The sequence below is a fragment of the Odontomachus brunneus genome, unplaced genomic scaffold, assembly GCF_010583005.1.
Source record: "Odontomachus brunneus isolate Ranch 3 - 2012 unplaced genomic scaffold, Obru_v1 Obru_scaffold_242, whole genome shotgun sequence".
NCBI lineage: Eukaryota > Metazoa > Arthropoda > Insecta > Hymenoptera > Formicidae > Odontomachus > Odontomachus brunneus.
In genome coordinates, this window is record NW_022639692.1 from 288,902 (window position 1) to 305,074 (window position 16,173).

General features: G+C 44.1%; 3 protein-coding genes across 7 annotated transcripts in view; 2 read left to right on the plus strand and 1 right to left on the minus strand.

Moving 5' to 3' along the window:
* Positions 1–12,879, plus strand: part of LOC116852629 — a 104,836-nt gene extending 91,957 nt beyond the window's left edge. For both annotated transcript variants that reach the window (XM_032833172.1, XM_032833173.1), the window contains one exon: positions 5,310–12,879. In XM_032833172.1, the coding sequence (XP_032689063.1) occupies positions 5,420–7,945 (2,526 nt within the window). In that variant the 5' untranslated portion in view covers positions 5,310–5,419 and the 3' untranslated portion in view covers positions 7,946–12,879. The remainder of the gene's footprint in view (positions 1–5,309) is intronic.
* LOC116852634 (rRNA methyltransferase 2, mitochondrial) lies at positions 12,604–15,718 on the minus strand. Of its 4 annotated transcripts, XR_004379808.1 has the most exons (4): positions 15,590–15,718; positions 13,827–14,133; positions 12,918–13,765; positions 12,604–12,829 (listed from the first exon to the last, which is right to left on the minus strand). XR_004379808.1 is itself a non-coding variant. In XM_032833181.1 (3 exons), the coding sequence occupies exon 3, from the start codon at positions 13,744–13,746 to the stop codon at positions 13,006–13,008; it is 741 nt and encodes a 246-aa protein (XP_032689072.1). In that variant the 5' UTR covers positions 13,747–13,760; positions 13,827–14,133; positions 15,590–15,718; the 3' UTR covers positions 12,604–13,005. The 4 variants fall into 4 exon arrangements, 3 of the variants coding, with proteins under 3 accessions (XP_032689072.1, XP_032689070.1, XP_032689071.1); XM_032833181.1 differs by having other exon boundaries at positions 12,604–13,760; XM_032833179.1 differs by having other exon boundaries at positions 12,604–13,765.
* Positions 15,719–15,759: 41 nt separating this feature from the next.
* LOC116852631 (WD repeat domain phosphoinositide-interacting protein 3) overlaps positions 15,760–16,173 on the plus strand; it is a 5,430-nt gene continuing 5,016 nt past the window's right edge. Inside the window, exon 1 of the mRNA XM_032833176.1 lies at positions 15,760–15,907. Coding sequence (XP_032689067.1) covers positions 15,841–15,907 — 67 coding nt within the window. The 5' untranslated portion in view covers positions 15,760–15,840. The remainder of the gene's footprint in view (positions 15,908–16,173) is intronic.

The following is a 16,173-nucleotide window of genomic DNA, read 5'->3' on the forward strand; positions in this document are numbered from 1 at the left end:
ATTTTTTTCCAAATTCTTACCTTTCTTTAATTTTACTATGTTTCTAGTAACGTCGGAATAGATTATCAGTAAAGTCTATCTTGCTAAGGAACATGAATTTCGCTAGAAACATGGCAAATTTATTGATGGGCACATTTTAGTTCTTAAAATATATAAGTAATACATATACTGTGAGAGAAAAAATATCTAAAAATAAAAAAATATTTATTCAGTTGTGTTTGTGTATATGTGGATACCAATATAACACATTATTACTAAAATCTAAATTCTTTCATTTGAATAGAATAAACAATTGCTTTCATGAAAGATTTAAAGAAAAAATATATATATATATATATTTTTGTAAAAAAATATTTTATATTAGTATAAGTGAACATGTTTTCAGTACCCAATGAATAAGTATTTTTATTTCTTAGATATTTTTTTCTCAATGCAAGAAATGAAAGATTGGCCAATCGCAATACAAAACGTCGATCTACTTTTCAGTTAGAAAATTCTACAGAAATTTTCACTATAAAATTCTCTTCGCCTGCTGAGGGTCAACGACGATACCTCATATGGCACCCATTGAGAACCAAGTTACCGGGAACCAGCACTCCCACACGGCAGTGTATTCAATGCGTGTCAATGCTGAACTCCTGATCTACTTCGGTTTTCAACCCACGATTCGTTATGCAAGATAATCCTACGAGATAAATATTTTGCGCGTCTGCCTGCGTGTTGTCGCGCGTAGTAGCACATAGAATACACTCCCTGTCAGCAGAGAGCTCGTCGAACAATCAGTTGACCGATTGCAAACTGGACTAGACCGGACCGGGGCTAGGCGGCATGCCAGTTTAGCGATCTCGGGCGCGATCGGCCGCGGACATTAATCAGGCGCGCCCTTATCCCTCTAACAGCTCTTAATAGCGGCGCTTCCCCGCGCTTACACGTGTGTCGAGAGATAGGATCGCCGCGTAAGAGGAGGATAACGCCGGTATACCTCACGACGGCGATCTCGGGAGGCACGTAGAGGAGAGAGATACTTGCTTAGTTAGTCGGTTTTCGCAATTAATCATACGCCGTCGGTCCTTTCCATTCCGTATATAGCGGCAGCGCGTGCTCCCGGCTCGCGATAACGATTATCGATGCCTCACGTTCGAAATATTCACGGTCCACGTCTCGCCGCCTTCGTGCCGCACCGCCCCCGCTTCGCCTCGCCTCGCCTCGCCTCGCCGAGAGTGCACCGTCGATAGCGGCGATCGCCGATAGTGAGCGTTAATTCAACCCGAATTGTCAATATCGTGCCGCGCGGAAAATCGCATTTTCCGTCGCCGGCGAAATTATTTGCGGGAGGGCGAAGGCCGCGACAGCGGGCAGGGCGCGGGGCACGCGTTTCGCTGCAAACGGCCTGGGGGCCAGACGACGGCGATGGCGACGACGGCGCTTCCTGCCGACGCGTCTGACATTTACTACCGCGACGTTAACACATCGACGTGCCGTGATTGGAAAGGCTGATAAATATACCGTCTCGCGAAAGACATTCGATCTTTTCGGCCGCTACACCGTGCTTTATTTATGGACATCGATTTCAGAAGCCGCGGGAGAGCGCGGTTGAACTTTTCGGAATGCAAACGGGCCAGCGCTCTTGTCGGGAGAACTATATTTTACTTTCTGCATCGGGAAAGTCGCGGGAACGCGCGCCCGCGAACGATTGAGTCGTTCGTTTCGAGGCTCGAGTGCGGGTTCGCCACGTTGATTCGCGCGATCTGCATTTTCGCGAAATCCACCTCAGCTGGGGCCGGTCCTGCGTCACTTTCGAAGCGAGCTCCACCAGAGCCGCGGTCCTTTTTCTACGGAAATGAATAATTTATCGCGCGCTGGCATTTCTTCTCACTGGTAGAACTTGATCTACATTAAACGCGGTCATTTACTTCGTTGAGAGAACCGTTAAGAGAAAGAAGAACCTGCACGATCCCGAAGAACACGAATATGTACAGGGTGTTGCAGCGACATACAGGTTAGTGTGGCGAGCAAAAGGATTTACGACACTTTGTCATATATTTTTTTTTTAACGACAGAAATGAGTGTGAATTGTTTTGCAAACGAGCACGTGTCGCCGAGTCCAAGCTGAGTTTATGTCCGAGCACGCGCATCTGTCAGCCAAGCGAATAAGCGACCCCCCATACTAACCAATATGTTGATGCAACACTCTGTACACTCCTGAACCATCGCTCTAATGATATCTAATATACGTTATTCGTTGCTACTCCTTCAATGTGTCTGTATTTGCAAGAAACCGATGTCCAAGTAAATGGTTAGAAGAAGAACGCGCGGATAGGTGACTTTGTTGGGAAGAACTTCGCGTCTCAACGCGATTTCTCCAGTTAATGTCAATTAATAGTGACATTAAATCAATGTTATGATGTCCCACTCAGCAATGCAGGTTCAATGTAACATATGTTGTGTGCAACCGTTAGATTGTTGAGTGGGAAATTGTAACACTGATGTACTGTCTAAATTCCTTGGAGCGGGATCCCCATTCAAAACGAGTGAAAAGTGGCAGTATTTTCAGTCGAAGCGATAATGGAAATGCTGCCACTCGAAATCGCAAAAGTGAACGTTTCGCTCAAGCTTAGAAATAGAATTCTAGCTTCATATGAACGAGTGTTTCAAATCGATTAGAGTGAATTTATTGAACTGTGACGATAGATTGTCCCAGATTTACTCTTCAATTTCGAGTGAAAATATTCACTTGACGATTTAGAATGAAAAATTCACTTTGAAGGAAGAATCACTCATTTTCCAAATTTTACTCTAAAAAATTTAGAAAGTATTGTTACTGTTAGTTGTCGCTTATTGGATTTTATATACACAGAAAGAATATTATCTTCATATAAATTCCTTTCAATTCTCCTCATATATTCATTTTAATTGTACTATACTTTTAGTGTTTCGCTCGAAGACATAGCAATAGAGACTTTCACTCTACATGAGTGAAAAATCACTCGTATTTTTCGAATTTCACTGCATGAAATTTAAAGAGTAATGTTAATAGTTGTTCACTAGATCTTGCATACACAAAGAGGATACATATTGTAATTTTTCTTCGTCTAAATTCCTTTTAAATTTTACTGTGTTACTCTAGTAACGCAAATAGCGACTATCAATAAAATCTATCTTGCTAAGGAACACTAAATTTTCCTAAAAACTTAGCAAAATTTTTATGTACGTTTCAGTTCTTAAAATATGAATAACATGCATTTGAAATGAAAGAACAATAAATTACTATAGAATATTGACCTATTCATCGGTTAAAAAATTCTGTAATAAAAAATTTGTACTATAAAATTCTCTCTGTGTAGTTTCCTTTCATTTTTACATTAATATTAGAAATTAATGCCTTATCAAGAGATACGTGATTCCGCTGAGTTTTCACTTGGAACACGTCATGAAATACCGGCCCGCTGTTAGTCCCGCTGTTATCGCGAAAAACAGAAGACGCGAACGAAGTCTCACCACGCGTTACTCGAGGCGACGACACGCGAACGATCGGGAAGTCGATTCTCGTATTTGCACGTTTTATTCACGCCGCGGACATAATCCCGGCGTGCCTGCGTAACGGTAAAAACAGATCGGCGTGCATTCACTTTTCCCCGCTGTACTACGCACACAACGGCGGCGCATTATCCGACCGCGTACGCATATGAGGCACGCACGTTTGCAGCAAGCCTTTTAAGGATGTGCGCGCGCGCGCACGTGCGATGTGTCGGTACTACCTAGTAAACGCGTCTCTCGCGTCTCAGGAAACGGTGCATCTCGCGATGCAATGTGCGCAATTATACATTGAATTTCCTTCTCTATCCACGAGAGAGTCCACTTCCAGTCCTTACGATCATAGTTATTCTTATATTTGTAATTTACGAAATATAACTTTTCACCACAGGATTCCGCGAGTGATTAATTGCATTTCTAATTAATTGTCGTGTTTAATTGATGATTGATATACTCAATATAATCGGATACCGTTTAACTGACAATTGATTTCAACAAATTCAGTCGAAAAGCATTCGATTGATGATCGATTTTTAACATCAAATTCAATTAAGTATCAAATTCAATTAAATATCAATTTAATATCAAATTTATTTATAAGTATCAAATTCAATTAAAGACTATTGAATTGACGATTAATATAAACGAAAGGAATTTAAGATTGTTCAATTAATGGTTGAACTTAGCAAATTTGATTAAAGAGCGTTCAATTGACCACTGATATGAACAATTCAAAGATTCGAAGATTGCTCGATGATGATGGATATGACCAATCTCCTTCAACACGGATTCTACTTGGCGCGTTTCAATTATCGAAATCTTCTATGATTACTTCAGATGCGAGATTCAAATTTATACTATGAAAATTACTTAGAAAATCAATTGTAACACTGAGTAATCGAATGCTCTTCTATTGAATCGATTGAATTTGTACGTATCAACAGTTAATTAAATAATCTTAAATTAAAATTGCTAAGTTTAGTTGTTAATTGAACGGTTTTTTATTCTTTTTGCTCCTATCAAACATTAATTGAACGATTTTTAATTGAGTTCGTTCGAAATCAATAGTCAATTGAACATTTTTCGATTGACTTTGCTAGAACCAATCGTCGATTAGTTTAATCGAAATATATTTATTCAAATCAATTATTAAATTGAGAAAAATTTAATTGATATTTTTAAAACTCTGTTTTCGCATCGCAGTCAAATAGTTTTTGTTCCTAAGAGCTATATATATTTTTGTTAATAAAAAAAAACTTTCCCGCATTCCTGTATTAAATACTGCATTCTTTTCGCGATTAGCTATTCTTCGCGCTTTATCCTGGATAATAGACGCGACATCTAATTCCGACTGAATTCGCTCTAATTCGACGATTTTTCTGGTCCGCGTTGTTCGCAATACTTCCCGACAGACGGGAACGTTTGTCCCTCGAAAGCACCCGAGGCAGATGCGCGACGTTCTAAGAAATTTCTGAGGAAACTCGCGTCCCTAAATTGCCCCGACGAGCGATGCGTTCGGATTCGCGGATGCACACCATCGGCCAAGTGGCGTCTATTAAGATTAGAAACTGGGTTAACGTTGCTCCCTAGGATGAACCGCTACTTAAGTGAAAGCCCTAACGACTGAAGTTAATTCATCTCTTGCGTTGCGCAAACGTGTCGCTAATTTCTCCACTCGACCACTTAAACACTCGCTCTCTCGCGCACGCGTATGCACACACACACATGCGCGTGAACGATGACTAATTTCATCCCTCTCCTATCTGTGCTTGCAGACTGAACCGATGCATCTAAGGGGCAGGTGACGAGCGGAATCCAGAAGAGCGTCCCTGAGATACTTCGAACGCACTCCGTGAAGAAGTCTCATCGCGGCAACACGAGAACAATGTTGAGCCAACGACGAAGGCATTCTCGCTGGAGAATGTTCCTCGTCCTCCTGATGTTCGTCGGGCTGATCCGTCACAGTGAACTCACGTCTGCCGGCATACCCGAGTCGTCGTCATTAGGCTCAGCGCCTGCTGCCAGGAAGAAATCCCAAGATCTCGGCTCTCTCAGCGACTTCTCCTGGCAGGCGTGGTTCATGGTGGACACGCAAGCCGGTGCCCAGCCCGGCATGGACTCCGCGACTCTTCTGCGGAGGATAACACCGAAAAGCATCTTCATAGCACCCGTGTTGCCGGCGTGTCCCGATGGTTATCAGGAGGACGCCATGGAAAGATGCGTGAAAAGTGTCAATTTGGACGAGAACGCGCACTTCAGCTTCCTGCTACAACGTCTCAACACCTTGTATGCCAATCAGAAGGCCAGTCCGCAGAGTAAGCAGCCCACCGGTCCTCTGCAGCTGAACATCCCGCTGATGCCCAGCTCTAACTCCGAATCGAAGCCCGAGACGATAGAAACTCTGTCGCAGAATGATCCTCTCGCGGCTGTGGTGGACGATATAGGTCTGGCGGATGACAAGAAGCACGAGGCGACGGCCACTGTGTACGAGGTGAAGAACCACACCGCGTTGGGCGACGATAAGCAGAAGGATGAGGAGGAGGAGAGTCTCTCGACATTCTTTCACGAGAATCGCAGGCGCGTCAACGTCGATAAGAGCGAGCAGAAGCCGGACGCGGCGGTGCCAGTGGCCGAAATAGTCGAGACCAACGATACCAGCTTCTCGGGGGTGGTGGACTACAAGATCCCGACAGACTTGAAGACTTTATCGAACGCGTCAAGCGCGAAGAGGTTCAACGCGAGCGATATCGGGAATGAAGATCCCTCGACGACGGACAAGCTGATTAACGTCACTGAAATATCACCCATAATGAAACTGTTGTCATCTACGATAATTCCGAGTACAACTGCCAGACCCAAAATGGACAATCTGTCGTTGGCGGAGAACAATACCGTCAACCATGCGATCGGACTAACGTCCGATCATACCTCACACGCATTCGCGAAGGAGATCACCAACGATAACGCGTCAGATTCCTATGGGCTTCCACCTATGTGGAAGCTGTCGGAGATGGATAAGCGTCGAGACAACGAGACACGCACAGAGGATAAGCCGAAGGAGGATCTCAAGCTGGATGAGCCGCATGAAACCGACTTCCTCTACGATGAAGAGGAAGATGACGAGTACATGTACAGCACGGACGTGCCGGATGAGGAGTCGACGGAAATGGAAGGTGAAGAGATTCTGAAGCACGGAGAGGCCGGCATGACGATTCCCACGCAAAAGCCCGGCCTACTGCATCGCGAGCAACAGCGTTTACAGTTGCAGCAACAACAAAATCAGACCGCGGATCCGAAGGCGACCAGCGCACGCGACCAGGTGGTGATCCGCTTTAACGAATCTACGCCCACCGATAAGGACGAGGTGGAGACTAACGTCTCCAGTGAGGTCAGTATCGACGGTGACCTCATTCTGGAGACAACTTTGTTGGACGTGAACACCGAGAAGCTACAGGTCACCAGCACTCAGTCGCCGGACGGAGAGATCGCGACGAAGAGCAACGACAACGACGACTCCAGAGAATCGTACAGTCAAGACCACGGGACCTCCGCTCCAGAAGTCGTGTTCTCGCCTAGAGAATCTCACGGCACCGCGTTCACCGGTACCCTTGAACACGACCAAGCCGAGCACTCGACGCGAGTCGACACACCCGTGGAAGACGACAGACGCGACGACACGTTAGAAACAGCGCTACCCTCGTCGGAGTCGTTGCTGTATGATCTGCCCGAGCAAGACCGGATAACCGAGAGTCACACGATCGACGAGGAACGGTTGAACGTATCTAAAGAGAGCGTATTGGAGGACAACACGAAAAGAGCCGACACCACCCCGCGAAACACCCGGTCGGACAGCTTCGTGCGCTTCGAAGACCTCGAGCGAGTCCCCGCGAGTCACGAGCACCTCGAGGATTATGTGAGGTTCCCCTCCAGTCCTGTGAGGCAGTCGCAGCAGCGGGCTTACGTGAGATTTCCCTCCAACAGCATACACAGACCGAACTACAAACATCACTCGCATCAGGCGTCGAACGACGGCGCCTACGGCAGCACCAGCACCAAGAGCAGCGTGCCTATCAGCCAGAAACCAGTTTACCATCTGCCGGCGCGGAGCTGGAAGCCGGATCGACAGCAGGACCAGAGAGCAGCGGCGGCGGCGGCGATGGCAACGATCGCCCAGAGGCAGAAGCAGACCTCCCCAACGTTGCTTCGTCTCTGGAACAAGATGCCGCTGATCAGGAACCCCCCTATCTTTCCCGTCGATCAGTTCCCGACGAATCGATCGGGAGACGACGACTTGCTCGAGGGGGGACCGCCGGCCGGGCGACGACTCCACCGGAGCTATCTGCTATCGAGGAGCCGACGCACCAACAAGGCGCTCATGCGGCAACGGCGAAGAACGCCAATTAGCGGCTAAACGCATCATCCTCCTCCTCCTCAACTGACTCCTCGCGTCTTCTACGTCGCTTCACTCGAGAAGGTCTAGTGACCGTTCGGAACTGTGTGCCAAATGAATAGGAGGAAGAGGAAAGAAGAGGGGAAAAGCCGTTCACGTACGAGGGATGATAGTACTCGGATTCTCGCTCGCGGACGTTCCACTACATCGGCGTTTTCGTGCGCGAGCAATGCTTTGTCGAAAAGATTAAGGCACTGGGGTGATTCTCCTTCCTGCGCGGGATCTCGTCGACGGGGGAGCTACAGCTTTCTTTAGCGCACCAATTTCTTCGACGGTAACCGCGCGAATCGCTACTACATGTATAATAGTATAGTATTGCGTGTCCAGCGAACGTTGCGAATCGTCTGGGAATCTCGACGATCTCAGAAGGAGCGACCGGAGAACGGTGCCCTTCCTAGAATTGTCTTCCAGGCACTTTGGCTAGCGGGAGCGTGCTGATGGGAACGTTTTAGCACGCTGCGAGAAATTGTCCGTTGGAAAATCACCCGACAGACACTTCCGACCAATTTTTTAATCCGATTAAAATACCCGATTAGATTTGATCAGCTACTTCCGATCATAATGGATTCATCCGATTGAACTTGAGCGAAATTGAATTTCATCAGATAAATCGATCAAAGAGAATTCAGAATCGATATTTCTCATCGGATGTCTCCTGATTGGATTTAATGATTGATCGGTATTTGGTCGGAAATATCCGTTTGACGACGCTTTTTCATCGGATGATCTCTCTCGGTGCAGGGAAACGGTCACGTTACGAGACGCGACCCCATATCGGAATCCGGGATAAAACCTCTCCAACGAGTCTCCATGTCGCGACTACCGTTTCCGGCTGTTTCTCCTTCGCGTAGAAACGATAATCGCGCGATCGATAGTGCTAAGCGTCCCGAGCGCGGAGAAAGTAACCGGAAAGCGACGACAGAAGAGATTCGCGCAAATAGTCTTGCGACACACGACGGCGAAATACGTCGACGTCGACGCGAGAAGGGCTACTTTCTACGGAAGCCCCAGCAGGAGCTGTCTCGCATTTAAACAAAGGCGCTGATGAGTCGCCGCCGAGCATCGGGTGTCCTTCGCGAACCGGTCGCGTTTAACGACGTGAGGATACTGAATTGCGCGAATTTCAACGCACGTCGCGCGCAACGCGGCGAAGTCGATCGAGGGGAGCGTCGGAGCTCTCTGCTCGTGTCGAGTCTCATTAACTAAGCTGACACTCACAAAACACGCAGGCGAAACATCTAGAGATCACGTCTTTTGCCGTCGCAACAGAATGTGCGTAGATAGATCAAAGTCGCTAATTGAAAAGACACTGCCTCGAAAAAGAAAGGAATGATCAGACCTTTGAGGCTATAGACATATAAAGACAGACTCAGCATGCCATGTACTTCTTTATGTCACAAATTAGACTTGGCAGAACGAAGGGAGTAGCAAAACATCGGCGAATTTCTACCCGTTGCTGCATGCGCATCACTGACAATAATGGCTAACAAATGACAATAACCCAAATGTATCATAGGATGTTGTGTGTAACTATGTAAATTTTATTTCATATTTTCTTCGAACCATATTATTCGTTTGACATCAGTGTCATTATAATGTGGACTAATTTGCAATTAGGTACTTACTCAAAGCGATGAAATAATTTAATCATGCATATGTGTTTCTTGACACTCGAAAATCTACGCAATCTCTACCATAACTGTTAAAAAACGATTGCGCATTTCATCCATGCAGATAAAGACAGAGATTCTATGTTTTTCCACTCTTCTCGTTCTGCCAAAAATATATATGCTGAATCTATTCTATGTGTCTATGAGGCCCATATTAATATTTGTCACAAACTGAAACTTGTCCCACGTGAGATATTCAGATTTATATCAGAATTAGACTCAAGTTTTTCAGTTGAACTCTGATATATGTGACATTTATATCTGTAATTGCGCGATTCAACTGAAAAACTCTCATTTAACTCTGAGTGCAAGTCTGAGTTTCTCACTTAGGACGAGTTTCAAGCGGTAACTATTGACACGGACCTTAATCTTCTCACGAGCACTTTTTACGTAGAAATAGAAGTCACGGACGATCCTCGATCTCGTCGTACGTTCGATTGCAAACGCGGCACTTCCAAACTTCAATTTTATCTCACCGACTACCGAATGTTATATACTTCTAATTGCGTTTTAACAAAATTGTTCGTTCGACTGATTGCACTTGCTATCACTGTCATTAATCCGTTAATACTGATATTTGTCAATTCTAATGAAAAATGCGTTCAATACACGACGAAACAATCGCAATTAATGTTACATTTGCGATACGAGTGTGGAATGATAATGAAGAAGAAAAAAGGAAAAATTTCGCGTGCGAGGAGTATGTTGATCACCGGTCAATTCTGTCGCGCGTCAAAAAGAAGTCATTAATTCTGTCAAGTTTTGCGGGCGGGGGAAAACGCGAGTTCTCAATTTATATTATCGATTGTACATTTGCTCTGGCTTGGACACTTCGTTCTCGATGCAGCTTGACGCACACAGCCGATGGTACAATAAGGGGAAACTTAATTTCTGGGAATTAATCGGAAACAAGTTCTCAGGCCGTACTGGAAGCAAGCGCAGAGCGGATGGAATTGAGAACGCGCGTCCGTCATTGAGCGCGTCAGTGTTAACGCTAGTTTCGAGATAACGATATATGAGCGGCGTTTACGAGAGCTCGCGAGCGATATGCCGAGCTACTTCTACATGGAGGTGTTATCGCAGCAGACTGATTTTTTTAGCGTTATTATAGAGTAGTAAATCACGATTTCCGGTCGTACGAAAAATCACGAGAGTTCGCGTCGCCTCGCTATCGGCGACGGAACTTGTGAGCGTTGATCGTAACACAGCATCAGTTCCCGCACTCGTCACTGAGTCGAGATTTGCGGGGTGGGATGTAGAGAAGTAGGGTGAAACAATTATCGACACACCCCCCTTCCCTTTCTGCTTTTTCTTGCGACCAGCAGTGCAGCCAAACTTCCTGCCTGCACTTTATGATTCTAAGAGAAAATTTTATAACTAAGACTGTGTGAACAACTGTCGCTTGTCGCAAGAAAAACCAGGTTAGAGCAAGAAAGACCACAGTACGTTATTATATTATATATTAATATTATATATTTTAATTCACGAGAAAAATATTCCCTCTGGCATACAATATTTTACAAAATAAAACTATATATAAAGTTATAATATAACTGCAAAAAAAAAAGTAATTTTTCTTGCGACCAGCATTGCAATTAAACTTCTTACCTGCACTTAATGATTCCAAAAAAGAACTTTACAATGGAAACTATGAACAACTATGTCGCTGGTCGCAAGAAAAAATAAATTATTATTATTATTATTATTATTATTATATGTTTTAATTCACGTACGAAGAGGTTTCCTTTGATATAATATTTTAAAAAACGTGTTTTTATATTTTTACATATTTTACAAGTATTAAAAAAAATTAATAATTTAACCTAAACAAACTACGAAGAGCATAACTGAGAATTAAAAAAACTATTTTATTTCTAAACCTTTGTTTAGGGTAAATGACTAAGGGGGATCAACAATTGCATGTCGATAATTTTTACCCTAACTTCGGTTACACCGTCACCATCGCAGGAGGCGTCCGAGAGAATGACTCGAAATTGGCGACTCACGTGTGAGTGTGAACGGACATGCAATTTCGACGTCTTGGATTCCGCGGGTAGACACCTGCATCGCGTAGCCTGCAACAGCGTAGTTTAAGTGTTTTCGATGTGAACCTAATCGATCGTTGTTTCATGTCGACGCTTCGAAGATGGAACTCGAAGTAACCGTCGAAATCGCTAGTTCTCGAGAGTAGAAAAATTTCGACGAGCTTAGGGCCGTTATTCACTTGGTCCTATTCACCATCCCGTTCACACTTGTGAGACGACTGCACTTCGGTGGAAACGTCGTCGACACACCGCTATAACGAAAGCTCCGGTGTTCTGGCTGCGGCACGACGACTAGAAAAGATACTCATTGATTCTTGTTAACACTTTGCGTGCACGAAATCCTCCCCGTGATATAACTCGGCGAATTCCCAGCCGACCTCGACGTGTAAACGGAGAGAATTTTGTAGTAAAAACTACTGTAGAATTTTGTAGCCGAAGAATATATCGACATTCTGTCGCAATACACTGTCCCCTTTTGTCTCACATATAGGCTTTTATATTTCTATTTCAGGAATTGTGTATGAAATGTGCTATCAAAAACTCCGCTGTATCTCCAGCGAAATTTACTATGTTCCTCAGCAAGATGAGCCTTACTGACTGCCTATTCCTGCGCTAAACACGTAGCAAAATTGAAAAAAATTTACATAGAAAGTAACTATAATATTCTCTCTGTGTAAAAAGCGGCGAAAGTCGCAGTTTTTGTTATAGCGGATGTCTCTTCGTCGCGATTAGCATCGAAACGTTTCGAGAATCTCCTCCTTTCGATTTTGTTATTGCGCGACGCGACATGACGCGACACAACGAAGCGGGAAGTTCTATGATAATTGACATTGTGCGGCCAGTAACTCTACTGCTCTACGTGCGTTTCTCAATGTGGTGTGTAATGTCTCTCGTATACTGAATGTCGATTCGTGTACATATTAATTTTATTACGGAAATTGTATATACATAGCGTAAAGTATAAGCATATAATATATGAAAGAAGTGTAAGCGTTAACACACACCGTCACACACTCATACACAATCGCGTCCCGATGCGTATTAATCATGACTGTATCAAATCTTATTGTATTATTTATAGCGAAATATATCGATGTATATTGCATCTTTGTCGTGTTGTGCAAGGCCGCCTGTTAGATGACAAAGGGAGTTATAAAAGATGCATTCGATGATACCAAAATATTCTGTCGTTCTTTTTCTTTTATTTATCAAACCTACCTGATTTGTACACGTCCTCGTACGTTCCTATTCTAGTAAAAACAAAAATTGCGCTCTCAGCACGGAAAGGTCGGTCTCATTTGCATCATCAACTCGACTTAAGTCCTTTGAAACCTCTAGCTAAGAAAAATTTCTCAGTCGACTCGTCTCTCGTGGCATCCGGCCTGACTACCTTAATCTTATTGTAGAATCTCAATAGGTCCTGCTCCAATTGCATCGACTTCCCGCCATCCCACACTTTCACAATGAACGTGCCGTCCGGTTTACTGACTTGCAGGGCGAATTTCATGGCGGCGTATGCGAGCAATATTATATTCTCATGGTCCATCTCCTTCACGCCAGTCGCATTCGGCGCCATGTCGGATAGAACCACGTCCACCTTGACGTCCTGCAGCGCTTTGCGTAGTTCGTCCTGCGTCCTGGCGGATGTGAAGTCCATATTGCCCATAACGACCGCACCTTCCACGGGATAAAACGGTAATTTGTCTATGGCGTACACCTTACCAACAGAACAGTCTTCTTTGCTCAACGCGTTGGTCGTGTTGACGGCGACCTGGGTCCAACTACCCGGCGCCGCTCCGCAGTCCACGACAACCTGTCCTGGCTGGAGAATCTTGAATCTCTCTTGGATTTCCAAAAGCTTGAACGCGCTTCTGCACCTGTACTTCTCCTGCCTCGCTTTCTCCACATAGGGATCGCGCAGCTGCCTCGCCAGCCACTGCTGTGAGCTGTGCTTCTTGCTCTTCAGATTCTGCGGCGTTTCTTTCAGCAGCGTACAGCAGGTATGCACGTTTCTCGCCCGCGACACGTTCTTACAGAGATTATTCATCCCGCTCAGGTGACCTAACCTAACAAACATTACTCTTAATACTGATATACTCGGTCGTCCTGGCTCGTTACGAGGTTTACCTGTTAGTAGCTCCGCGCAGGTGACGCGTCACGCATCTCCGAGAAACGTATAACGTCAACACGTGTGAACTGTAATTCATTACATGGTGTGAACGTACATGTGCGAAACTATCTGCTGTGTACTACTGTGTGTTGTCATTATAGCGGGACAGCGGCGATAGGCGCGGCCATGTTGGATGAACGCAGCGCGCTCTAGATGGCGGCTATCAGCTGATCCACGTCAAACGGCTGAGACACGCGAGTCGGTAAAGGAACGCTTGGAGCATGAGTGTAAATGACGAATTTCTTGTCGGGCGAATCTTGAACTCTGTTGTAAAAATAAGCTCGGTTAGTTAATCATAAATAAAGTTGCTGTTTACTTAGAATACGATAGAAATAATAAAATTTTAGAAATTTTGCTTATCTTAAGAATAAAAGAAGATTTGGGTGGACTTAGAAATTCTTCCTCTCTGAAATATTAATATATTTTTTATGACTAAAAGAGCTGCTAAAAAATGTGTTATATATAAATGTAGAGTTATAAATACTCTTATTATATATCTTCGTTCTGTAAACAATTCTGAATTTCTATTGCAAAATTCTCAAAGCAATTTCGCAAAACTTTCGTGTACGGTACTCTTGTGTCACTATTATCGAAATACTTGAATTCAAGGACAAATTTCAACGTATTCTATTCATCTTAAAAATAAAACATCTTTAGGTGGATTTCGAAACGCTTCCTTTAACAACAAATGGAACAAAGCACAGAATTCCAGACGAAATCTATAAATTCATCATCGACTAAGGTTCATCACACATAAAATGCGTGCATAACATAGATGCATATACGTTTTGTGTGCGATGGCTGTAACGCGTCGCTTCTCGCCACGCGGTGCGTAAGATCCATAAAGGTCTTTGCACAATGCGAGGGAATAGCGATAGAAATAACACAGACAATAGAAATAGCGATAAGAACAGAGAAATCCAACAGGTTTTCGTTCGGCAATGCATATGTCAATGCAGATCGGAACACGAAATAGCAATAAAATTTCCGACAAGTTGGAAATCTATGTCTATCGCCTTATAATCTACCAATCATAGCGCTCGGATTTTTCCGAGCTCGAATATTATAATAAAAATAATTTTCCGGATGATGGATTATTGTTCAACACATAAGATACGTTTGATGGCAATAATGGCAACCAAGTGAGCGATAATATAAAATTCGGCGATAAACTTCTAATCGACCTTGTACAAAATCGTCCTTACTTGTATGATAAAAACATGAAAGATTATAGGGACGCAAAATTGAAAGATGTTTGCATTATGCAAATAAGTGTCAATTCATCTTCCATTTTACCTAAATATAAATTTGCGTGAAAATATAATACACACAACAATGTATACATATGAAAACATTTCAGATGTATTTTCTCTGTAATATTTTCAAACATAATAAAATATACTTACCAAAATTTGCTAACAAAAACCTTTAAAAAATACTTAAAGGAATTTTGATATAATATTACAATAATTTATTTATTAATTATAATAATTATATTTATATTATATTTATTTATCTATTAATAAACTTCAGCCTTTTGATGTTTTTAGGTTTTTAGGTTTACCTAAAGCAAATAAAAGAGCCGACTACAGTCTATGTGTGGTTTGATTGTGATATGGTGATGATGATTGTGGTTGGTCTTTATTTCTCTTGCGGTATTGTGCAACGGGAGGTGACAATTATATATCGCTTACTTCTATACTATTCCTATCGCTATTACCTGATATTGTGCATAGGGCTTAAGAAGACGCGTCTGCTAACGCTGTCACGAACGCGCAAGCGCACGGAACTTGTGTTCCCCTCCATTTGGATAATACCGCACACACATCAGCACACGTAAATTCATGACCACCACGTTCGCAGCGCTAAGGCGAAAAGTGTCACGCAGCTTGCCGGCGAGGAGGATGTGACTGTGTTTGGCGAGACGCGCGAGAGACCGCCCGGATGTGCCTCATGAGGGAATGATCCACGATGAACCTCACTGCAGGGAATCCGCACGGCAACGGCTTGCTCTATGCCGGTTTCAATCAGGACCAAGGTACGTCGTCGTGCACGATTCCGCCGCGTTTGACAGCGCAACCCGTAGCCGCGCGCGCTGTCAGGTCAGCTTCACCTCTGCTTCTAACCTAGCCGCTCGTGCGCGTCGTTCTCGTCGATGCTGCGTTCCAACGCGACCCGCTGGTCCCGACAGCGCGTTCGCATGTGAACGTGTCCGTAAGGCGGCAGGAATAATCCAATCTCGCGAATCACCGGATTCTCTCTTGCTCTCTCTCTCTCTCTCTCTCTCTCTCTCTCTCTCTCTCT

Coding starts and splice junctions, on each gene's coding strand:
- LOC116852634 (XM_032833179.1), bottom strand. CDS start 13,906: ATGAATTACAGTTCACACGTGTTGACGTTATACGTTTCTCGGAGATGC. Junction 13,766..13,826: donor CTGCGCGGAGCTACTAACAG/GTAAACCTCGTA, acceptor AATGTTTGTTAG/GTTAGGTCACCTGAGCGGGA.